The sequence below is a fragment of the Vidua macroura genome, chromosome 4 (genome assembly GCF_024509145.1).
Source record: "Vidua macroura isolate BioBank_ID:100142 chromosome 4, ASM2450914v1, whole genome shotgun sequence".
NCBI classification, from domain to species: domain Eukaryota; kingdom Metazoa; phylum Chordata; class Aves; order Passeriformes; family Viduidae; genus Vidua; species Vidua macroura.
In genome coordinates this window covers 50,080,297-50,106,346 of record NC_071574.1, presented here as the reverse complement: position 1 = coordinate 50,106,346, position 26,050 = coordinate 50,080,297, and the positions used below count along the sequence as shown (strand labels likewise).

At 37.9% G+C, this 26,050-nt stretch overlaps 2 protein-coding genes across 4 annotated transcripts in view; both read left to right on the top strand.

Annotated features, from left to right (window-relative positions):
* The first annotated feature begins 410 nt into the window (after positions 1-410).
* TMEM33 (transmembrane protein 33) lies at positions 411-12,885 on the top strand. Its single transcript, XM_053976128.1, has 8 exons — positions 411-426; positions 518-582; positions 1,883-1,977; positions 2,422-2,609; positions 3,575-3,642; positions 4,348-4,481; positions 6,344-6,427; positions 7,840-12,885. Exons 2-8 carry the CDS (start codon positions 526-528, stop codon positions 7,967-7,969), a joined length of 756 nt encoding a protein of 251 aa, XP_053832103.1. The 5' UTR covers positions 411-426; positions 518-525; the 3' UTR covers positions 7,970-12,885.
* Positions 12,886-19,052: 6,167 nt separating this feature from the next.
* The window catches only part of SLC30A9 (solute carrier family 30 member 9), a 31,789-nt gene continuing 24,791 nt past the window's right edge, over positions 19,053-26,050 (top strand). Inside the window, exons 1-3 of one of the 3 annotated variants that reach the window (XM_053976124.1) lie at positions 19,053-19,180; positions 20,982-21,158; positions 23,515-23,577. In XM_053976124.1, the coding sequence (XP_053832099.1) occupies positions 19,084-19,180; positions 20,982-21,158; positions 23,515-23,577 (337 nt within the window). In that variant the 5' untranslated portion in view covers positions 19,053-19,083. Of the gene's footprint in view, positions 19,181-19,811; positions 19,843-20,148; positions 20,256-20,981; positions 21,159-23,514; positions 23,578-26,050 lie in introns of those variants that run through there. The other 2 variants (XM_053976126.1, XM_053976125.1) reach the window with 2 other exon arrangements.

Genomic DNA, 26,050 nt, shown 5'->3' with positions numbered 1-26,050 from the left:
AAATCCAGTCGGCCCTCAGTGAGCAAACACTCCTCAAACTGGGGCCGAAGCAAGCATTAATATTGTTGCTGTTGCTGTCACCACACACAAGTGCCCCTGAACAGAGCCTACAGACGGAGCAAATTTTGAAATATATACAGACGAAGCCGAGCTGATGTCCGGGCTACTGTGGACAGCGGAGAAAGGACCAGCGTCCTGCCCAGCGGGCTGGCCCCGCAACCGCAGCCCGGCGTCGGCAGCCATTGCGCGGCGCCATCCCCCCGCTGCCTCCCAGCGCCGGCCCGTGACGCCGCCAGGCGCCGTCGGGAGCATCCCAGTCACCGCCTACATTGCCCGGCAGCCCGCGGCCCGCGGGAAGTGGCGTCCGGCCGCATCCGGGAGTGCGGATCTGCCGGAGCGTGTTCCGTGCCCGGTGTGGCGCTTGCGGTGGGTCGCGCCCGGGCCGGGAGCGGGAGCTCGGGAGGCGGCGGCTGCGGTCGCCCGTGTCCCACAAACTGAGGCGCTTCTCTCCCCGCAGGTGCGGCCATGGCGGACTCCACGCAGAACGGGCCCATGCCAGGCGGGGCCGGCGGCGGGGCCGTGGTAAGGAGCTCCGGGGCCTGGGGGGCGCGGGCCGGCCGCGGTGCTGCTCCGGCGGCGGGGCGTCCTGCTGGGATGGCAGCGAGGCACTGCTCGCCCGGGTGCGGGCAGGCGGGAGCAGCTTTCGCTTTCCGCTTGAAAGCTTGCTGTTAGTGTGCCGCCGCTCTTGAAAATGGCTGAATTGAAGAAAGTAAGTCAGTGTGCTAGCGTCTGTATTTCACAAGACTCATAGACTCGTGCTGAATTGAATGGGACCCACACGAATCGTCGAGTTCAACTCGTGGCCCTGCACAGGACACCCCAGAAGTCACACAATGTGCCTGAGAGCATTGTCCAGAGGCTTGTACTATGTCAGGCTTGGTGCTGTGACCACTTCCCTGGGGAGCCAAGTCCAGTGCCCAAACACTCTCTGGGTGAAAAACCTTTTCCTGATAATCTATCCTAGCCTTGACACAGCTTCATGCCGTTTCTGTAGTTAAATTGTGCAAGTAAGATATGAAATCATATTATGAAGATGCTTGTAGGTTTCTGGTCATTTCCATAGAGGTGCCCTGGAAATATAGAAGAATAGACGAATCTTCAAAAGCTGGTCCAAATTTGGAAAAAAAGATGAATTCTATCCTAAGGAAGGAGGCTGTTGCTTTGACTCTGATGCACATATAGTCGAAAGTATTCTGTGTTTCATTAGAGTCTTTCTGGCACTTTGGGTATATCAGGACTGAGCAGGACAGTGGTTAAGGAAGAGAGGTGCAAAGTACTGTGAAAAGTTTTTTGCTTTTTCAAGGCCAGGAATATGTAAGCCAAAACAATGCCACTTTCCTTGTAATGTGGTTACACTAACTTCACCTGATCCTGTATTTTTCTCCCCATCACTAAGAATTGTGGAGATTTAGGCCCAGATTTGTGCATTGAATTCTAAAAGAAAGCTTGAAGCAAAAGTCAGTCAGATCTAGAGACCCTACATGATAATATTTGTGAAGCTGACTGTTTAGGGAGGTGTATTTGGATAGAAAAATTATTTTTCTATAAGTTCTTACCACTGCATTTGATTGTAATGTACAAAGGAGCCTCTTGGTTCTGAGGAAGCCGAGTTATTAACATATAGTAACATCATATGAGCCAAGTATCACAGAACCAAAAAAAGCTTTCTGCTTCAAGCTATAATTTGCTTATATTTGAAGTTGGAGAAAGACTTGAAATTTAATAGAGTTGGGAAGAATGTTCATTGTATGCAAGTATTAAGATACCAACTTCTGTTGGGGTTGGTCTTTTTTTTTTCTTTTTTTTTTCTTTTCCGATGTAGCAATTTCTGATGGCTAACAAGTTGGATACAGCAATGTGGATTTCCCGCTTGTTCACGGTTTACTGCTCAGCTTTATTTGTCCTGCCTCTTCTAGGGTATGTACTATAATATTGTAAAATAGCATAAAAAATTTAGAAACAAACTAGATTCCATTTGCATAGAATTGTTTTTTCCTTTTTACTTTAATTGTAAGGTAAATTGCTGTTATTCAGCTTACTTGTATGCTTTTTGTCAGAACAGCTTACATATTTTAGATTGGTTTGAAACACTTGTAGATGTGTTTGGAAAACGTATTGAAAAAATGTGAAGTAGTAGTAAATGCATGGGGTTTTTTGTGTAAATGGAGTATTATATTGAGTTGTCTTAGGCACATGCAGTAAAGTCTGTGAAACAGCTTTTGAGTTATTTTTTGGGAATAATGCTTATGTACAATATTATAAATCAGTACTTCAGGTATTGTTCAGTTGTGATGCAATTCTCAAAGGTAGAAGACTTCTGAGCTTGGTTCACATGGTAACATCTCCTCTGATGATTTGCAGGTTGCATGAAGCAGCAAGCTTTTATCAGCGTGCCTTGCTGGCAAATGCTCTTACCAGTGCCCTCCGACTACACCAAAGGCTACCGCACTTCCAGCTTAGCAGGGCATTTCTGGCTCAGGCTTTGCTGGAGGACAGCTGCCATTACCTGTTGTACTCCCTTATCTTTGTGAATTCCTACCCTGTTACAAGTATCCTTTTCTTGTGTCATCCTGCTGATGTTTTAAAATATATTAAAAACATTATTCTTTTCATCACATTTGCCATGATTTGAAAAACTAGTTGAACTAGTTTGATATGTTTGCTATTTATAGAACATACTCTATGTAAAATATGAGAGGCTTATGTTGATTGATCCATATTCAGTTTAATCAGCTCTATAATTAGAGCACTGCATTCTCTGGCTACTTAGATTTTCTTTTTTTGAGGCTTAAGTTTGGTGGATTTTATGACCAGCCTCCAGTGATATTTGGAGAAGATGGTAGTTCATTTATTGCCAGTGCAGCGTTTAATATGTGTCTTCTCACTGTAGTAGACATTCATCATGTGGAGAGATAATTATTCAGTAATAATTTTCTCACATAAGTTATTAAACCGATAAAGCAGCAAAATTTGCACCTGTGGGTTGTCAAAGGTGACATGTCAGAGCTGACATTTCTTTATGCCACGTGATGTACGCTTAATGTCCTACTCTTAAAATCCTTCTGACAGAGAAATGTCTACATTCTTGCTCTGTAAAATCGGAATGGCTGGCAACTGCATGTTCTTTGGTAAAGAAAATAATTTTGTAGCATCTTGCAACAAAAACTACGACTACATATTTCAGAGGTTTTGAGTAGTAAGCTCAGCTGTGCCTTCTGTGCAGAGAGAACGCATTTCAGTAGAAGCACACTGGTGTCTAATGGTGTGTGTTATACTTTTGCATACTTGCAGACACCCATATTCTGAAGTTAATAAAAGTGCATAGCAAAGAGGTGTAAGAAGCAGAAGGAAGAGCTGTAAATATAGGTATTAGACTTACACCTATCTTTATCCAGTATAGGTCATTCCCGCCAAACTTTTGCAAAGATCCATCAAGCTATCACTGGTGTAGTATAACATCATGGAGAAATGAAGCACTTGCACAGCCTGTAATTTTCCTTATGGCTTGCTTCAGTGAGTATTTTTCCAGTTTTGCTGTTCTCTTTGCTTCATGCTGCCACATACACAAAGAAGGTTCTTGATGTAAGTATGATATGTATATGTTATGATTAATACAGTTCTTGGGGTTTATAAACAGGTTTGAGTTGCAGCTGTGGTTTGGTTTTCTTTGGCTGCATTAGAGGAATTAGAGTGAAACTGTAATATAGAATCTCAGCTAATTATTTTTCTCACTCATTTTTCTTCAAATTTCTTTGAAGAAAACAGAATCTGTGGAACGGTTAAGTTGAAACTTAAGACATGTCTTCTTTAAGCTAAGCCATAGCCTCTGAATATTATTGTTCTATTTCAGTAATAAAGTAACAAACTACAGGGTGAGAGCAAGCAAAATACTTGCCAGTTGGACTTGCTGCTCAATGCACTGCCCTGTGCAACTTAATGTAACTCCAGGCTTTGGTGTTCCTAACTGGGCTGTCATGCTACCATGGGCACTTCCTCCTAGAGGACTGAACAAGGCTTGTGGCTGTCTCTGCAGCTGAACCTAAAATTGGTGGATGAGGGAATTGCAATATCTGATGCTTTTAATTGAACTCTGTAAATTATGGAGTTCAAGCCTGTACTAGTTTTCCTTAGGATATTAATCTCAATGAATGAAGTCATCTCTCTGATGAAGTCTTAAAATGTTGAAATGGGTGTTAAATAGCAATTGTTTGCATTTTGTTTTCTCTGTATTAATGGAGATAGATGTAACTTTTATGTTTTCTGTAAATATTTTTTTCTTCTTTAAAGGCACGAAGTTCAAATAGCTTGCCCTTTTTGAGAAACCTCTTAGAGAAACTGAATGCTAATCAACAGAATATTCTAAAATTCATTGCTTGTAATGAAATTTTCCTGATGCCAGCTACAGTTTTTATGCTCTTCAGGTAAGAATAATGATAAATATTTAAATAATTAGAAACTTGCTACACAAGACCGCTTTTTGCAAATGAGTTCTCTGTGGCTCATAGTACTCCATTTGTATGGTTCTGGCTGACAGAGGCTTGAACTTCAAATAAAATTTAAGTGATTCTTAGGCTTCTTAAGTTGGTGCATCCTGACATCAAAAGGCATTCACTATGATGTAACTGAGCACCAAAAAACCTTCCCTTTCATAGCGTGGGTGATGAGTCACATGGGAGTTTTTCAGGCTTGACACTTGAATTCACCTACATTTCTATCAGTACATTGTTCAGTAAGTTTAATTTTGGTTTGTTTAGTAGAATATTAAGATCTTCAGCTTCACTGAAATTGAACTCTTATTCTTGACAATTAGATTCCTGAAATTTAAATGGCAAAGTTTCATTATGCAAAAAGTGTGCAAGCAGGAGTAGGTTGCATTCTCCTGTGCTGCTTCTGAGCAGTGACCCTTCTGGGTTTTTTTATTCCATTTGATTTTGCTTGCTGTGTTGCCTGTTGAAGTCATTTTAGGGATCTTGAACATGTTGGAATCCTACTGAAGTTGTACAGGCATAATGACCTGCCAGTCACAGAAGTTTGGGTCATTGCCTTTTAATATTTGGAGGGGGAATGCAGCCTTTGTTCTATACAAGTTCTAGCATAGTGGGAACATTTATCTTGAGTGGTCTCATAAGCAGAAGAAGGGAGGCTTTACCTTCTTGGATAGGACGCATAATTTGTCTTTATCTTTTGATATATCAGCTGAACATTTTAATGCTTCAGCCCTCAAGGATTTGCATTCCATCTGAGACCACTTACCAGCTGACAGATACACTCTATCCAGTGTCTGAAACTTATAAGTGCTTTGAACTTAGTACAGTTTTTTTTTTTTTCTTTTGCCTTGCTGTGGAGAATGTAATATGTGAAATATTGCTGCTTGATGTGTCATCTGGTAGATACTGAAGCTTGTAAAAGGTCATATGTCAAACTTTAAAATAATTGACTTGCTAAATGCAGCTATTGTGAGATTTTGTTCTTTAAACGTTGTAGCATATTAAATTGTTTGTCAATACTGAACACGTTTCAAGATTTCCTCTTTCTTCCCTCCTGTAGCTCACTTTCACTTTATATTTTTCTTCTGGCTGCTAATACTTACATACTGGAACTTACTTATCATCATGTTTAAATTCAAACAGAATTTTTCAATAATGTGTTTTTTAAAGTGGCTTCAGTCATTAAAACTTAGGGCATTTCTGTGCTTCGCTGTGTATGGTTTGTGTGCTGTGTTTCCACTATTTCACAGTACAGCCATGTCAATCAGCAGTTTTGTGAAATACTAAAGCCTAATTTCAGTGTAACTGAAATAACTGGGTATTAGCTTGGCATTAAAGTTTTATTATTTATCTGTAATTGTGTGCAGTGTGTGTTCTGAGAAGTTTTGCAAAAGAAATATGATGCTAGAAATAAGGTCCAGATATTCAAAGTGCTGCAATTAGATTGAACAGGGTCACTGTAACTGGACTGCTTATGTCAGCCAGTTTCTGGGCTTACCAGCAGGTGTTTTCCTGCTATGGAACATGTGTCCACCATCATTCCAGTGATTCTTTGCACACCACCAGAAATGAGGCTTCATAAATATAAATTCAGTACAAGAACAGCACTTTAACTGCTTCATTGAGCAGTTTTATTATATAATGTTTCTGCATTTTTAAGTGTGTAGTTATGTATTAAAGTACAAGTAGTTTGCTTGCTTTTCTTAAAAAAAATTTCTTAAAAATTCCTGGGTTTGGTGTTTTGTTTTGGTTTTTTGTTTGTCACTAGTAAGCTCTACTGAACAATTCTCTTTCAGTGGACAAGGGAGTCTGCTCCAGCCATTCATTTACTATAGGTTTCTTACATTACGCTACTCTTCTCGGCGAAATCCGTACTGTCGGTAAGTACTAAATTGATTTTGGAAGTTAGTGTTTAACTGCATGGTGCTTAGGCATTCAGAAACTTCTCATTCTAAAATGAACTCATAATACAACATCTGCAAATGGCAGTTGTAGAATGTGAAATACACCTGGGATGCTAAATAAAATCCTGGCTGGTTAAAGATTAAATTTATTTCATGTAAGTGATCAGAAACATACCACTATTCTTGAATGGGAGCTTTCAGAACATGCTTGTGTAATTAAAACTACACTCTGGGAATAGAAAGTCTTTCTTAGCAGAGAGATATCCTTATTTTTAGATTCTAGGTGCATCTGAGGCTAAGCCCAAATATGAATAGGCACTTAAAACCTTGTGTAATAATGAGAGAAAAAAAAATTCTGGATGATCTTAAACATGTTCATTACCTTCTTTAGTTAACTTCATAAATAAAGCTAATTGTATTTGAAATAGAACCTTACTGATTTTGAAAGTTGGTCAGGCCAATATTATTGCTTTAGACTTTGAAATCATAAATATTCCTATGAGTGTTTTCTCAGGTGAGTGCTTTTTAGAAGTTTTCTTACAAGCATTGCATAGCATAAGATTTTGTGAACAGACTTTCCAGTCTACTAGATCAGAAAATGACTTGCTAGAGTGCCAAGAAAGTGGCTTTGGCTGCCACAATATGCAAAGACGTGTGAGAATCATAAGCTTAATTGTCTTCTATTCCCTATTTTTGTAAGAAATGAATTGTTCCATCCTACTACATATATTTACTTTCAACAACACCAACTACATCTATGAAGTTGCTTTACTACTTTGGTATCTAAAAATAATTTAAGCTGTACAATACTAAAAGTGACGTTCAGTAGAACTAGTTTATCCAAAATGTTCTGCTGGCATTTTTGTAGTTTTAAGGGAAATTGGTGACGACAGTTTTATTTCTCATGTCTGTCTTCTAATAGTTGCTTCTGCAGTGCAGGTTTCTTGCATATTGCCAAGAAGTAGCACAAACACAATAGCCTCCCAGCTCCTTACACTATTTGTGATAAAGCATTATTCCTTTTTCTCTTTTTTATAGTGCTTGTGTAGCCTTTATAGTCTTTCTTTTTTTTTTTTTTTTCTTTTGTTTTTTTGCTTGAAGGTGGAGTTCTTCTGCTGTGTCTAGCTCAGTAACTTCCAGCTGAGGATAGAGTTACTTAAAATCTTAATGTTAAAAACTTAAAACTTAAAAACTTAAAATGTTAATGTTTAAAAGTCAAGAATTCTGAAGCTTTTGGAAGCAGTACTGAGTTGGTCTAAAGAATTTAACTTAAAATGTGTATGTGAGTGTGATACTGAGAAAAGAAGTTAATGAAAAAGATACATGTGGATAATACTTCTGGTAAATGCCATAGGATTTTAAAACTGTCTTTAAATCTGATTTTTCAGGACTCTCTTCACCGAGCTCAGGATTGTTGTTGAACACTTAATAACGAAGCCCTCGTGCCCTGTTTTTGTAAGAAGACTATGCCTCAGTGGCATTTCCTTTATAAGCAGATTGGCACCAACTGTTGCATAGCCAAATTCAGGCACTTGTGTTTTGTGAACATTATGAGCAGCTGGCACTTCTGCTGATGATTGGAAATTCCTGGTTTTACACTGATTTCACTCCAGGCTGTATAAAAATACATAAATGCTTTTCTTGGAGATAATATGAAATTTAGCATATCAAAAACAAATAATAGAAACTTAAATTAACCGTGCTGTATTGTTAATTGATGAAAAAAGTAGCTGCATCCTACCTAAAACATGCCCTATCATACAAGTTTGGGTTTTGTTTTTTTTTGTTTGGTTTTTTTTTTTAAATCAAGGATTGTTTGAGATTGATTTAAAGTTATTACAAGGTTATTATTAGGTTTATGTTAGTTGGAACTATAGCTACTTTAGGATGTCTCCAGTGGAAAGCAGTTGATACATATACCTATGCAGTACACTTTGGACAGTATTCTTCTGCTTACTAAATGTATCTGTAGAACTATTTTGTCCAAATTACAATACTCAGTGTAGAAATACAGCCCACTTTGAAGTTAACACAAGGGATTAAAATCTATCAAGCTGACAGAGATAACACTGCTTTCTGAACGAGAGGCTATTTTTATTAATAATACTTTAAAAGAACTCTCCCATGTTTCTACCTTGTGACATAATCTTACATTACACTGTTGGAAGAAATACCGAGACTGATCACAGAAAACTCTGTGCAGTTTTCTTGTCATAACAAGTTGTTTTACCAAGCCAAACTGCTGACCTGTAGGATTTTAAGACTAAGATGCAATGCTTAAACTTTTAACCATGTCTCAAATGAACTAATCAATGTTAATGAAGTAACTTTTGCGGAGTCATTGCAGATTTGTTCTCGTGTCCACACAAATGTGAGACTGCAGTAATTCAAGCATGTTAGCTTTTTAGAAAATTAATCTGTAGGTAGCTCTGTATAAATTGTTATTTCAGTTTCTGAGACCCTCATTGTGATGAGAAATTTGCATAAAGAATTGCACCTGTTTAGGCAGCTTCTGAAACAAATGGGTGTAGGATTTCTTGGCATAAATCCATCTGATGACTGATCTGAAGCCAGTGTCATGACTACAGAAGTGAATATTAAATTAAGTGCATAAATTAATTACACTGGTTATGCATTCACCCAGCAACTGAAGGGTAAGTCATGCAAAAATAATATTATCTGAACACAACTTATTTCCAGAAATTCAAGGCAAAATATTTGCTGAATTTTCTGTAGTTAGTGTTAGTATTCTGATTGCATAAAGTTAAAGGGCTTTCATTGGCCTTTTGTAAAATTCTGTAGCAGTTAACTATTCTTCCATGGTCAGAGAAACCTTATGAGAAAACAGTTTCAAAAACAGTCTTGAAGCAAAGTATTTTCCTGTAACTATTGAGTTATCTTGTTCGTGATATGGATATCATTCCAACTTTCCAGTTGTATTAATTTTTAGATCAGAGCCATGTATTTCTAAACTTATTTCATTTTTTTTTGCTCAACCTCTTGGTACTGATGAATCAGTTGGTAATTGAATATGATATTCTTTGACTACTTGTCTTGCTCTCTGAACGTGATTAGCTATTTATGGAATACTTGCACACTGCAGAAGCAACTGCATGCAGTTAATGCTCTACAGCTGCTAAAGACTTGCAATGAGATTGATTATGTGTATATCCTGTAATTTGAGGATTTGATAAAAACTAAAATTTCTACTGCAATAAAAGGAGTGTTAAATGTAACTCGCTAGGCTCTTCAGGCTCATTTTCTCTCTTTAACACAACTTACTGATGCTTGAACCTGGAAGTTGAGCAGAATGCTGTCCTGTGTGTATGTGTGCATGTTCCTATATTCCCACTGCTGCCTCTGAATTGGGATATAATGTCTTGTGCATTTCTAAATCATTTTATAGGGAATTTTTGCCTCCTAAAGTGCAAAAATTTATGACCTTTCCTTCAAAATCTAACCCAAGAATAAGCACTGCAACAATCGTATATAATCAGGGAAAAATTCAGACCTACTTATTACTGTTTCAGTTCCTCAGTACGATTCTAGACCCTCTGTCATGTTGCATGATGTGTTTTTTGAATGGTGACATCAGATTCTCTTCAGCTGTTGGCACCACTGCGATGTAAAAATGAATTTGGTCATCTAAGTTGATCCCCCATACTGGGAGTGGAAGGCAAATAAAACTGTAATTACAGGAAGCAAAATAACATGTTACTTCCGAGCAAATTTTTGTGGTTTGACATTTGTTATGAGTGCATTCTACTGTTCCCTAATTCTATGATGTTACTAAATTAGAGAGGAGGCTAAACTGGATCCAGTGTAATGCAGCTGTAACTGAAGGATGCTAAGTAGAGATCCAACTCAATGAATGCAGGAGAAGGATTAAAAGGAGTAAGTGAATGACAATGCTGTGAGTAAAGAGTTGGAAGACAGTGCTGTGAAGTAGAACTTAGATGTGAATACCGAATTAATCTCTTTCTATTAAGTCTTGAAAATGAGGAAGGAAAAAAAAGAGGAGGAAATTTCATAAAAGGGATTTGATTTGGTTTTGATAGTAGCATATTTTTGGCTTTGCTTGACAAATGAGCAGCTTGTGGGCTGGTAAAACTTATTTCTCTAACATGCTGAGAAAACATGGGACAATATTGTAAGAATAATGTTCAAGCCAAATAAATGGGGAAACTGACCTGTGCTCTGTATCAATTTTGATTTTTACTGTAGCCTTTCAGCTGCCTAAGTGATAACATCGATTTTCCTCAATGCTGGCAAAAACATTCTGTCCTTGAGCCTGCTTCCTCACCACAGTTTGTGACTGTTTCTCTTCTGATGATTAAATTAAATATAAAATGGTGGTAGTATCCTGATAGCTTGAGGGTTTTTTTTGGTGAAGAGAGCTGTATGTTCATGCTGCTATGCTGTCAACAGCTAGCTGTGATGCAGAGGCTGTGACACAAGTCTGTGATTGTAGAGAAATTTTGCAACTGACCATAAAGTGCCTGCAAATCCCAAAATGAAGCAGAAGAGTTTTTGTATTACTGAAAGGTTTCCTACCTAATGTGATAACTGTTTCCACTGGTATAAATCATACTGCTCATTGCTTTTTGTCATCTTAGCTTTTGTAAGTTAAGTGCTGTTGCACAGATTCTGCAGGTAGACCAACCCCTTGCTCTGTACGAGCTTTCTGTAAAAGTGGTGCTCCAGCTTAACACTTGTCTGTTTTCATCTGTAGATAAAAAGTATCAGGAGCCATTGGGTCTGTTGCAGTAGCTAATGCCAGTTAGGATTTCTTACACAAAGTAACTCACCAATACATCCATCCTCTCCTTTATTGCCTTTTATTTGATTTTATGCATATATTGTCATTTCTGTGCTGTCAGTTTTATGTTTTGCTCCTTTCTTTGATGGGTGTTTTAAGTGGAGTAATATCTGTTAATGTTGTAAGGATTTAAATAAAAATTATTATAATTATGAGCCACTATTTCTTCCAACAGTTTTGGAGCTGCTAACTATGTATGTGATTGTACTGTCCAAACAAGTAATGTAGCAAATTATTTTGTACAGTCTGTGTTAGACCCTTTTATTGTTAGGCACCTGTATTGCAACACTTGCTGTACAGATGCCGTGTTTATTACGAAGTTCTTACTTATGTTAAAGACAGGAATGGAGACATGGAAGGAAAGAGCACTTGCCTTATGTAAGAGTTCTGGGAGAACAGGAAATAAAAGAGTTGGACAACTGCCCAGATGAAACTGTTTTATTTCCGCTCTACATATGACTTGTTAGTCCTGCTCCTAAAATTATTGTAACTGTGGTCTTAAATACTTCAAAAAGTACTGTACCTTACATTGCTCAGATGAAAAGTGCTGTACCTTATAGTGCTCAGATTAAGGGTAAAGAAGATAGTGTGCTAGCTAGAGCAACACGTTCTTTTAAAGTCAAAATTGATTTTCACGTGCAATGCTAGGTGTGGCCCTTGTATCATCATCTCTGACAAAAAATAATGCAACAGAGTAAGATCCCAAGCCCTTAACGTGCTAAATGGTAGTAGGGTATGCTAATCTGTTTTGTCTATAATTCTTAATTGCTCTGGTATACCTATTTGTGGTTGAACTATATATTCACGGAAATTGGTTAGTGTATCTTTGTATTGTAACTTCTGTAGCGCTATAATTTTCTTGAAGTCACAGGAATAGTCAGGCCTTGCTGTTTTAAATCCCCTTTTAAAGACAGAACCTTAAGCAATTCTTTATTCCAAAGATGGAAAGATATCAGTATCGATAGTGTAATAGAATTTAATCTTTAATGTGGATTCAAAAATCTTTTTCATAAAATCTCAGCATTACTTTTTAACTTCTGTGCAGAAGCTAGCTCTGTGATAATGGCAGATATTGTGCAGGTAAGGGAGTTTCATTGCTTAGTTCTGTGCCATCCAGATGGTATAAACTTTTAAAATTAATTGAAAAATTCATCTTTTACTTGTATTCAAGGACTGAGGCACAAAATGCTAATGTAAGGGCTCAGAGGGGAAATATAGTTCTCCTGCATATTTGAGAAAATGTGAAGCCCTCTCAAGAAAATCTAATAAACATAATAATCGCAGGCTGCTGACACTAAGGGAAAAGCACCTCATTCGCTCTTTCTTTTATGCAGCGATTTACTGGTCCCTACTGATTTTCAAATTGGATCACTGCAGTAAATTATCCATACCAGTACCTGTGAAAGAAAGCACTGGGATCCATATTTGTTCAGTGCTGTGCTTAAATCAGCAAGAATGATAAATTTGATGGTATGAAATTGGAAATACCAAGGGCTTCTCTCAGTGAATGAGCAAGTAGTTCCATTTGTAATTTATTGTGACCCTTTTTCATTGTATGTGCTTTGTATGTCAAATATTTATTTTGAAACATATTAAATAGTTTTCTGTATTGATACCTATTGTTTTGTTGATGTTCTTGAAATCAAATTGTGTATTTCTTCTGGATTTTAAATATGTGTGTTGCAAAACAGCACTTATTTAAGTTCAAATCTCTGAGTGAGTTTGAGTTACTGACCAAAGCTGTTACTTAACAGCTTTGTGTTGAGTGTTCCAGGTGCATGTTGGGTGTTCGTTTTTTGGGTATGTGTTTAGAATAGTGCAGAATGCAGTGAGCTACTGCAGCCACTCATTTACTTTTTACAGAGAAACAGGAAGATTAAGGTGTATATCAAAACAAAAAACAAAAACAAACAAACAAAAAAAAAGAGCTGATCCCTTCCATTAATTAATTGGAACTATTCTGCTTTATATCTAGCATAGATTACACCAAGTCCTGTAGAAAAAAATCTACCTATGTCCCAGTCTACTGCCATATTTTCAGTGCAGGTGTTAGCAGAGAAAGTTGTATACCTGTGTTTTGGCATGAGGAAACTGCTGTCCTGGAACAAGTGCAGATCATGATGTTTTCATTTGCTATATGTGTTCCCGTGAATATTCACTCGTGTTACTTTGCCAGTGTTAAAAGCAGTGATAAAAGTATGTTAGATGAAGATGATGCATCAGTTCAGATATTTCACAGGAAAATGAAGCTGAAAATCAGAAATTGTAAACTAAACAGGACTGGATTATCTGTAGGATTTAAAGCAGTATCGACTATAGTTTTCATGAAGGTAGAAGTGCAATAGAAAAAGAAGGTAGAAGACCGGAGAGAAAAATAATGAGAACACAGAAAATCACAGAATCATAGAATATGCTGAATTGTAAGGGAGCAGTCAGGATCAGCAAGTCCAGCTCCTGGCCCTAGAGAGGACACTCCAAGCGTCACACCAGTTCTCTGATATAAAGGTGTCTGGAAATCCTGCTGGATGCTCTGTGGCTTTCACAAACCCCATTTCACCATTCATGATTTCATGTCATCAGTATCCTCTGGATAGTACTTTAATTTTCAAGCTAAATTTTCAAGTAAATTATGTATAATTTATTCTCTGTTAAAATACTGTTGAAATAGCCACACTATACAGGAGATGACAGTCTAATCTTGATTTATTTAAAATGGAAAACAGCTGCAGTGGAATTACATGTTCTTCTCTTATGTTTGAAAATTATGCAGTGAAAAAGTAAAGAAAGAAATAATCTGGGCTTCTTGGCCTTTTTTTTTTTTTTTTTTTTTTTTTTTTTTTTTTTTTTTTTTTGGCTTTTATCTTTCCATGTTGCTTTGCTATGTTTTTTTCTTGGCCATCTGGGGGAAGACTTTGTATGTGCAATTTATGAGGTTTTGTCCTGATTTATGTTTGCATAGAACCCGATATAACTTAGTATTAAGTTATAACATGATGTAACTTAGTATTTTAATATTTTTGGATATTTTTTTTAATCTAGAAAATCTGACCAAACAGATGTCTCCATACTACGATCCCTTTCAACATACTTTCTGCTGTAACAACTTCAGTTATGTTCTGACTAAAGCACAACAAAAATAACTGTGAATCCTTTCAGTGATAAAGTTTAAATCAAAGCTATGGATAAAAAGTTTTTTGTAATGGTAGATGGAAATCTGAGGTTCACTTTCTGAATTTTCATGTCTAGTGGCATTTTCAGTTGTGTAACTGCATAATACAGAGAAATATTGAAGCCTTAGAAAACTACAGGTACAGCAACAAGCATCAAGTTCAGCATGTGTCTGAGCATCCAATGGCTTTATTCACATTTCTAATTATCTCAAATTTTTTAACATCACTCTGGGGCAGAAGTAAGCCATTCAGTTGCATTAATATGTATATACTGTGAATGGATGATGTGTATATATTACTTACAGCAGTAGATAAATGACTAAATGAAATTTAGTACTTTGGGGGTTTTTTCCCCTATTTGGAAGTGGCAATACATTTTGCACTTCATGATGAAACAGCCTCTTCTTGTCCTCTGGCATCCTTCTCTCTTTGCAGAGTATTACACATTTTTAAGGGAATTAGTTGTTAAAGAAGATTCTTGCACTTCATGGGAGTTTCTAATGTACTGCCTTTATGCACTTCAAAAGTACTAATTGAGCTTATTCCACCCACATTCTTGTATTTTTTTTTTTTTCCTTATGAGCAAAAGAATCAAGCTGCTTTTAAGCTGGTCCTTGCTTGGTTCATGCAAGAAATGATACGAGGAGTGGAGTAGCAAGAGCTGGATGCTGGTACAAGAAGCTTCCTCCAGTCCTGTGTTCTTATGCATGTTTGTATATTACTGTAGAGAATGAGTAGTTGTTTCAGTATTTTATGTATTATGTACCTAGTATTGTTTTTAAAAATTTAAAGCTAGCTTTCTTGCTTTTGGATGAAGGTAAGTGCTGCTAACCTTAAGAGTTCTTCTTCCTTACTCAGAGGCTGGAAAATTTATTTGATTGTATGATTTGTCCATTTGAAATGAAATAGAATTCTTCCTCCATGTGCTAATTTTATTCCAAACCACTGACCTCTAGTGGCTCATTTGCAACTATGAAGCTAAAAATTTTAGCAATGTAATGTGCTCCTCCTGAGTCTATTGGCTAAAGGAAAGTAAGTTTCCATTTAAATTTCTCACGAGAATAATGCCTCTTCATGATTTACTGTCCTTTGGCAGTCACTAGCTGCTGCTGCGGTTGAGGACTGCTGCCCCCAGTTTAAGAAACTGCAGATGACTGCTGATGTTAAGGTGAATGAACTGCATGAGAATAACTGAAAACACTTATCCATGTGCTGGAAATGAAAATATTTACTTTCTGTTTATGTAGATCTTTCACCCAGTGACCATGAAATAGCTTTGCAGAGCTGCATGACTCAGAGTAGTTATGCAAGCTTCTCAAGATGCACCATTCTGCTTCAGAAGAGTCATTCCCCTCATGCACTTGCCTGTCACAAAATATTGTCTCATTTTCTGTGAATTTAAATGGTTTGCCTGAAAAACTTAAAGGCTGTTTGGGATCACTGGACGTTATGTGTTCACACTTTTTTGTACTATTGATATGTAGCTGTGTTAACTGTATATGTGTAGGATCATAAAAGGTACAAAAATCAAAAGTCTTTCCCTTTTCCCTTTTTCCCCCCTTGCTGTGCTATATGAGAGACCCACAAGGCAGGATATGATGGGAATCCTGAAGAGTAATTTAAACTATATTAAGTCAATACCATCAGCTCTTCAAGTGGATCTGGGGACATTGTAAGTCTCTCTCCACTGTATGAACTTGAAATATTTAATGAATTTCAGATTAAAAAGATACTCAAATTTGCTTTATGTTACTTCATTTTTCATACAAGGAACACTAAAAATCCTTCATTTCTTATTAGCCTTTACATATCACATATTTCTTGCTAGATAGTAATACTGGAGAATTTCATCATGATGGACTGTTGTAGCTTGAGTAACAGTCAGGTACTGAGTTATTTTAAATAAACAGGGATGAGGAAAAAAGTTTTCAAAGACCTATATTTCAATCCAGTCTTTCCTGGTCTGCAACCAGTTCTATGTAAACTTTTCAAGTGTCTCCATAAAACAGGTTCTAAATCTTAAAAGGTTGTAACCATAGTCCCTGTTCTTCCCGAAGACCTGGTAAGGCAACTTAACCCTATAATTTTTTTGTAGGCAAGGTAATATGCTGTATAAAAAAGGGTTTTAGAGTTTTTGCAAAAGGAGGCCTGAGGAAATGACTGATATGGTAGCACGTCTCCCCACCTCTTATGAGCAACGTACCAGGATCTTCACACAATTGGTTCCCTAGACAGAGGTTCAGGTGGCACGAAAGCCCAAGTACAAGCATAGTATACAGAAATAATATTTTTTTATCAGTTTAGCATGTAGCAACTTGAATGAGACTTTACATTTATTTTTTTTACTAACTTGATTTTATGAAATACAGACTTAAAGTAGCCAGTTTGGATGTCCTGAAATACCATACAATTTAGGATGTTTCTCTGTTCATTGCTAGTGATTGATAACTAATGGCTGAGATGCTCATAAATAAGGTTGATATTTTTTCTTAGGATGCTGCAGCTGCATGTCAGGAGTCTTGGTACTTCATTATCAATTGCTTTAAGTACTTGGCTGTCCCTTGCAGAATAGGCTGTTATTGATGCTCTTTTATTTGCTCTTTGTCTCCATTTGTTTTCAGTGTTTGTCAATATAAAGGGTCATGCACAGCTGATTGTGTAAATCCTGGTTGACCACCACACTTAGTATCTATTAATCTGTCTATGATATTCCAGTTTTATTCTTTTCCTTCCTGTTTCATATATACAGTGCCAAAACTAGACAAAATAAATTCAGTTATTCAGATGGATAAAAGAATATGAAATAGTTAGTGGTTCCATTTGGTTTTAGAGAGGAAACAATAAACCTAAACTTCGCATCTCTTCTAGAGTATAGCAGTGGTTCTTCAGGTACAAATGTTTCAAGAATTTCTATATGCTTTCAAACATCTTTACATAGGGGAAAAAATTAGGGAACACTTAACCTCCTCTTTCTTTTTCTTTTTTTACTGTTAGGCTCTTGCCAAAATAACAAGCAGCCAGCAAATATATCAGCTGCATATTAGACTGCAACATTGACCTCAGCTGTGCTACTTTACAACTTGCAGTCAATTTAGTATTTAATTCCAGTGCTGTACATCTGGTACTTAATGATAGAGCATCTGTTGCAATACTTCTGAATCATTTGGTATGGCTGCAATTGTACTACTGGGAAGATGAATGTTAATTATTCTGTGAAAGTATTCTACCTCAATCTGCCTCCCCTGGGCTTCTAGGAAAACTTGTTTTGGCAATGCAGCTCACTAGGTAGCTGGTAAAGATGTGCCAACAAACTTTGTTTTAAAATCTAATTGTGTATGTTAAAGACAGGCACTGTAATAACTCTCCTCAGAGATCAAATGCTTTGTGGATTATCAGGTACATTAATTATCCAAATTCCTTATCAACCTAACTTCTGGTGAGCTCCCATGTTCCTCCCAGTGTGCAAATGAAGACAAGGAAGCCCGAGACATTTTCTCAGTCATATAAACCAATATCAAAGCTATACTGGGAAAAAAAAAAAAAATGTAATACAGTGCCAGTGGGACTGATTACAGGCATGGTCCTGAGCCAGGCTGTAGGTGAGCAGGGCAGGAGGTGTCACAGCTGGGCACAGCAGCCCTTACAACCCTGGAGTATAGGATCAGACACATGGCACTCTCCCTGGAGGAAGACATCATTTTAAATCTCATTTTATCAGCACTGATCTAGGAAGTGCATTTTAGGGAATGGCTTAGGCTAGGGGACCACATTTTCATCTAGAAATCATGCAAACAGATTTAGTGTACATATTTTAATGTTGTCTGTGTCCAGGGAAAGGCAATGAAGCTGGTGAAGGGTCTGGACTACAAGTCTTGTGGGGAGTTTTTGAGGGAGCTGGGGGTATTTATCCTGGAGAAAAGGAGGCTCAGGGGAAACCTTACCATTCTCCACAACTGTCTGAGAGGAGGGTGTAACCAGGTGGGAGTCAGGCTCTTTCAGGTAGCAAGTGACAGGATGAGAAGACAGTCTGAAGTTGGGCCAGGGGAAACTTAGATTGGACATCAGGAAGAATTTACTTCAGGGTCATTAGACATTGGAATGGGCTGTCCACAGACAGGTGGTGCAGCCACCATCCCTGGAGGTCTTCAAGACTGGCTGTGGCTCTTAGTGACATGGTCTAGTCGACAAGGTGGCGTTCGATCATAGATTGAACTCGATGATCTCGGAGGTCTTCCCAACATTTTTATTTCTGGACCCTATTAAAAATTTTCTAAAGTGTTTTCACCTAAGAAATTCAACCCGTGTGCGTTTGTTACACGTATGTGTTACCCCTCCACCAGGCACAGCAACAGAGCAGGGGCTGCTCCCGAGGTGCCGCAGTTGGGGCCGAGCCGCCGGCCAGGGCGAGCCCGGCGCGACCCGGCCCAGCTCCCCGGGCCCGGCGCAGGCGCGGCGGGCGGGGCGGGTGAGTCAGCGGCGGCCCCGCGGTGCCCCCGCACATCCGGGTGCCGCGGCGCCGCCCACCGCCGGCCTCCGGCCACCGCCGCCGCCGCCCGGGGCCAGCGGGGCTCCGCCGCAGCCGCGCCGGCCTCCGCCGATGCGAATCGCCGCCCGCCTGCCGGCCGTGCCGAGCGGCCGCCGCCATGATGCCGGCCCTGGCCGCGCAGCGGCGGGGCTGCCGCGGCCTCTACCGCCTGTACCTGCGGTGCCAGGCGGCGCCGCGGCCCCGCGCCTGCCACGGTGAGTCCTGCGAGGCCCGGGCCGCTGCACCGCGCCGGCCGCGGCTCGTAGGGAACTGTGACGGAGCTCTGCGTTTGCCTGGGGCACAGCGAATGCTGGCGCTCGCAGGCGGTGGTGGCAGCCGGGGTCCCTCCCGAGCCGGTAGCACCGCTCCCGGCTGTGAGCACCCGCGGTCCGGGGAGCGCCGGCTGCTTTCTGAGGGTCGGCTGTAAAAAGAAGGAAAACGTGCAAGTGTTTTGTGAGCGCGGCGCGGGGCCGGGGTGTCCTCGGCCGGGCTGTACCAGCCCCATCTGACGTAGAGCAGGCGCGTCATGCCCGTGCTGGGCCGAAGTTTGCAGTAATTACATAAAGCATAGCACGGTCTTCCAGGATTTGTGTTGGTCCGAGGAGCGAGCCCTGGCCTTTCCTTTAGGCTACAGATCTCGTGGAATTTGACTTCTGAGCAGTTTTGCCCCTTTTCGTGTAGTCACGGTTAAATTGCAGTAAATGCTCTTTTTCTTTAGCGGTTTCTTGCGTGCGCATGAATTAGTAGGAAAAATGCCCTCTGAATGTGTTGATTAAGTTTCCCCTTTTTAACTGCTCCAGTATGACCAAAGCTTAGCAAAGAACACTGCTCATCTTGTGCCACGTATTTATTGTAGGGTTTTATAAATTCGTAATCAGTAAGTTTAGTGAACTGCGTTGAGTTCAGTATTAAGGGCTTTTGTCACATTGTGACAGTAAGAGCTGTCCTTTTTTGGGGAAATTTTTCCTTCAGGAAGGTTCAGGTCAGTGCGTGTAGACATGCAGGTGTGCAGAATACTGAAAAAGAAAGGAAAGCTGTTCAGACTTTTACAGAAAGGACAGTTCTGTACTTTTTTTTTTTTTTTTTGTGAGGGATGTGTTATTCATGGTTAAGTGTTCATGCTTTGTATGACTTTATTTACTGGCACCTCTTAATTATTATTAAAAATGTATTTATTTTTTAGTGAGTGCTTTTCAAAGCAGTTTCCCTGCTGCATTTCTGGTTGGAGGTATTATTTGCCCTCTCTACAGAAGTATTGTGCTCCCTAAAAGAAACTGATTGCTAATACAGGTTGGTCTGTACTGCAACTCTGCTTTTGGCTGATCTTTTGAAATGGAAGATTGTCTACCCAGGGTGGTTTCTCAATGGACTTTTTGCATATTTATCTTGTAATTTGTCTGTTGTGAATGCAGCAAAATTTAAGACACTTCCCTGTAAAATGTTTTGTACAATGTTGTCTGCTTTTCTATGTGATTTCTGTAGCAACTGTATAATTTGCAGTTATTTGCAGAATACACAGTTCAGTTTTTCTTCATTAGTAAGCCATGATTTGTACAGGGTGTGCACAGAGTGAAATGAAATGGCAACACTGGCTAATGGTTTTGTAGTGATCTGTATTTGTTTTTTTATCAATATATGGTTTTTAAAGACTTTGAGGCAGAATGACTAGAATGAGACAACGTATCAGAAAGCCAATCTTGTCAAATAGCTTTGGTTTTGGTTTTTTTTTAACCCTTAAGATAATTCAGAGGTCTCTGGGAAAAATGTATACTGGAGTGTGGGAAAAACCCTCTAGTGTTAGAACGAAATTTAGAAGTGGATGTTTGAAGGGAGGCAGTGAAAGCATGCTAGGTACTCTCATTTTGTAGTTCATAAATGTGAGTAAAATAAGTGTGAGTCAGTACTTACAAGCCAACTTTCCATAACTTATGCTGCTAGAGCAGGACTGCTTTCCCTTCTTTTTCCTTCCAAAATGGCTGCCTGAAACAGTTTTTTTTTTTTTCTTCTCTGTATTAGGATGGAAAGTGTCAATGAAAAGTGGAAGCCTGTCTTATATTCTACCATCTAATCGCCTGCCTGTGCAGTTGATGAGTCAAGTGAGAGTTTATACCTCCAATGGTCAGAAGAAAGATCTTGGATCAGAAGATACAAATGGATCAGCCCGTGGAGAAACCCTGCATAAAGTTGAAACAGGTAGTACTAAGCTACAATAAAGAGTATTTATAAAAATGCAAAAGCTTAATATATTTGTTGATAAAAGTTTTTTTAAATTGTATGATATTATGATTGCAGATTTCTTAGTATTTTTGGTTGTGGGTATCTATATAGGAAATTCAAATGTGTAAGCAGGGAGGAACACTGAAATTTATTTCTTTGTCATTCTGATATTTTAAGGGTTTAAGTTTAGAGTAATCAAATTTAAAGTGGTGATGGAAAAAATGTGGATGTTGAAAGGACTTAGGTAATTTAAGGGATAAGAAATGTAATGTATTACTCATCTTTCACAACTTTGCCTGTTTGTTTGAATTTTTTTTGGTATTATTTCTGGTGTGTTGTGTCAAAGGAATTGAATGAGCGCCACTGTTGAGCATTGTGGCATCTCAAGGCCAGGCTATAAATGACTGGTAAAGAAGGTTGAGCTGTTTCATCTGCTGTAGCTTTTTAATCTGACAGTTGTTACAACTGCAGCATTCACATTAAACATTTGATGCAGTGTGCATAACCTGACCCTCCCTGCTGTTCGATTGTTGATCTTGTGCTTGTGAAATTCAGAACTGTCTTGTCCTTGCTTCATTGTAACATCCTCTATTTTTGATGCTTATTAACTGTGGGACTGCACAGATACAGGCTCGGAAGACTGTGCTTAGGAGATAACAGACGCTTTTCAAAATGAAAGCTCTCTTTCTTTGTGCTTTTGTCTACAATGGAGTGGTCTGCTAAAGAAAATTTCTTTTTCCTTGTCAGGATGGCAGATATTTGTTCCTTCTTTAGTAACTTGTAAATTCCTGGGGCTGGCAACAGTCTTTAAAAGCTAGTAACTGTAGCCAGCTAAGAGGATTACATTCTGATGTTTGGGAGTACAAAAGTGACTCTTAAACATTGTTCACTCTTGAAAGTTCTACCTCTACTTGTCTGAAAAACAGTGATTGTGAATGGAAGTATTCTGTATCCTTTTTCCTCAATGATGCACTGTGATTTTGCTCTGACTCTGAGCCGAGGTAGTAAACTTTGAAAGGGTGCTTGATGTACATAGATCTCTTTGCATGGATATAGTCTTAGTATTTTTGTGCCTTCCCAGGTAAGAAAAGAAAGGAACAACAAAGGGATTTTGTTTCTTTTGTTTTCAAGTGAAAGGGGTGAATGTTTAAGGAATGCTAGTTAGTTATGGTGCAACCTTATTTGCTAGGTAGTAAGATCAATTTCATAAATTTATAAGTTTTATTTTTCAAAAAGGTATGCTTGAATTTTTATTAGCTGTAGTTCTCAGTTGCTTTTAGGGTGTTAACTAATTGCCTGATTGAAACATAGTTATGTAGCGCAAGCTTCAAGAGAATCTGATCTTGAAATAATTTAAGTACCATGTTAGGCTAGGAGTACTTCATTACTTAACAGTAACCTGCTAAAAAAAATCTTCATTGTTAAAAAATACATCACTTTGAATAAGGTAATTTTTAATTTTGTGAATGGTTATGAATGTGTGGCAAACCTCCAATGTTATAGAGTGGTAGGGCACAAAAGAGTTGGTATGTTGGTTTGGCATGTTAGAACCATAAGGTTTTTGTTCTGAAAGCTATGTTGAGATGTATGGGACAAGGATGCAATATTTGCTTGAATTTTCAAGTAATACTTCTGGTTTCTAAGTAGAAATCTCACTGAAATTACTGGAATTTCTTGTTTTCCAAATATTAAAATTCATTTCACTATTGAAAGTTATGTTTTGTTAGTTTTTTTTTAATTGAATCATATTCTCAGGTTTCCAAACCAGCTAAAAGACTTTGTTTTTGTTCCAGCTCAACCTTATTACATATGAGTTGTGGATTTTAGTTTAAATATTCTGTGTTTTAAGGAGCTAACTTTTTGTAAATGAAGATGCTTCCATCCCTTAAAATTGAATCCCATGTTGGAAGCTCTGAAACGCTGTGATACATAGCAGCCATAAGCCATATAGAATTAATTATATTTGCTAATCTAAAGTTTTGCATAAAATTTGTCCCAAACCACAAATGCACTGTTAAAATACTTTTTTTTTTTTTAATTTGGGGTGCTTTTTGAAATATGTTACGAATTGGTGTTCTTCTGCAAGCTGCTAGAAGTTTGTTGATCAATGCTATATTAAATATTTGCTTTTGGTTTTTTTTTTTTTTTTTTTTTTTTTTTTTTTGTTGTTGTTGTTGTTTTTTTTTTTTGTCTATTGAGAGTTTTAAATTTTCTAATTGCCAGGGTGCAGTGCAATATTACGATATGTTCTAATGTTATGTCAGTCAAACTCTTAACTAAAAAGAAGAGTAGGTACTCCCATATTTACAGGGAGATTAATTTTATTTTACAGGACAAGATACAAATAATGCAGGCCAAAAGCAGTCTTCACCTAAACAGCCAATCCAAGTAAAAGGTAAAGAAAGTGTATTGGAATTTTACTGCTGTTTGCTAGTAGTCAAAAAAAAAAAAAAGTGTAAGGAAACTGCTGTTCCTCTTCAATTGTGTAAGCAAGTTAAGTGAATAGCATTTTAAAACACACTTGTGTGCCAGCTTTGTTTGGTACTGTTTGTTTGAAAATGACTCATAAAAAATCAAACATAGCAGTATTCCTTCTAATTACTCACTCTTCTGTGTTTGTTTGTAATTTTCAGTTAAGCTGCAGAGTTCAGCAGGAAAAGACGAAAAGACTGATTTGGTTTTTTTCACGTGTTGTTGCAGTCAGTCCTCCTTGCATGTTTTTAGGCATGTCCATTCCCCCTCTCAGACTTAATGTGGCTCAGCTGGATACTTGATCTTCCCCATTCCTTGTTCTAAGTCTTCCTCTGTTCTTTCTTATTACTGAGTTAATCTAATCAGTGTTGCTTCTAAATATATTTTGACCACATGAACTGCCTAATCTGAGTTCTGTAAAATTCCCATTTGTGTGAAGTAATGTGGTGAGCTTGGCAGTGGCTGGACACCAGGTTCCCACCCAAGCTGGTCTATCACTCCTCTCCTTAGTTGGATAGGGTAGAGAAAGATCACTCACCATTTACTGTCATGGGCAAAACAGATTGGACTTGGGGAAAATCAGTTATTTTATTGCCAGTCAAATCAGACTACAGTACTAAGAAATAAAAACTGATAAAAATACCTTCCTCTAACCCTTCACTTCTTCCCAGGCTTAATCTTCTGCTTTTCTCTAGCTTCTCATCCACAGTGGTTCAGAGGGATGTCAGTTTCTTTAGATTTATTGTCTTTAGTGTATGCATGCAGGGAAAAAATGCAAGGTAGATAGGCGAAATTTCTGTTAAATAATTGTGAAGATAGATATATGTTTCAGTAAGAGATTTCCATCTCTTAATTAAAGATGTGCAAGGAGAAATGTTTATGTTAAGGATTTTGTTAGTGTCTAGAAAGTGGAATTCTACTCTTAAAATGCTGCTCTGATTTAGAAACTTACCTATCCAAGTATTACTAAGTATTAGAAAGTAACATTTTTAAAGGCTCACTAATCTTAAACATGATTTTTGAAGTGTTTTATTTACATCATTTTTTGTTGAGCTTGTCTTTATTTTGGAAACACCAAATAGGGTTTTTTTTTCTCTACATTTACTACTAATTTTATACAGTTATTTGAACTAGGAGTGGGATTGTTAGGATACTGTGCAATATACAACTACAGTACAATATATACAATGTACTGTAATTACAGTATCATAAATAATTACAGTATCATAATTTTTTTTAATTTTAGTGACATTTACCTGTATTTCTGAAAGGTGAATTAATAAATTTTTGATAAATCCATAAGTTGTTTTTTTGTAAGGTTAATATGATTTGGGTATATATTTGTTTTAAATAAAAGATGGGAATTGTTCTTGATTAAAAATTATCAGTCTGTTCTAACCTTAGTAAATGGTGTACTGTTTTTAGGAAATATCTAAAATTTTTTTAATCACCTTCACTCAGGAGCTTTGTGTGATGAATGTGATTATTCAGGGACTTAAAAAATTCTTCAAGTTCAAAGTGGATGAAAGAAATCAGATTATTATGATAAATATTGATACCTGTGCTGTTAGTGTGTCATGGAGAGTCAAGCAAAGTATTTTGCTATTAAGCATCAAAACCTAGAAATAAGACAATGTAGAACTCTGGGAAATTTTTTCTCAAAGTCTTTAAAAGCATTATCTCTCTGTAAGTATCCTGTGACTTAAGGAGTACCTCTGGACCAGCTATAGAAATTATATCAATCCTGTGATTTACAAGAAGCTCATGTGTGCTCTAAAGTCTTCTCACCAGTAGAATCTGAGCTTTTTGTTTTAAGTTGTATTTGGTAATGTTAGTAACGTTACAGTGTTAGTTAGTTGTGTTATTCTTCTGACTATAACTAGTCTTCCAATAAACATGTTTTTAATGCATGTTAATGTACAGTGATTTACATTTGAGAATAAGATGAAGTTATGTACATACAGACAAGTAGAAAATAATAGCATAAATTGAAAACTCCACTTATAATTTTTCTGAATGTGTGGTATTCTTTTCCTTGTGCATGAGAATCCTATGTGATGAGTACCTCTTCCAGACATAAAAATATTATAAATAAAGAATGTATGTTTTTAACTGTTATAAATGCCCAATGTTAAAAGTACTAATTTTGAACATAATAGTTGAGAAAAATGATGTATACAGTCTGGCTCATTTCTCTGTATGCTCTGCAAAGGTGAAAAGCCTTATCTGCAGAAAGTGGACTTGATTATTGGAAAAAATAGCAACGGAGCAGCCTGTTGCTATTTCAGTTGTTAGACCAAAGGTTTCCAAATGGCTGTATTTGAATGCTATTTGTGTAGCCAAGCACCATCTCTGACATCAGAGTTGGCGAGGTAGCTGACAGTGGCAGGTTTGAG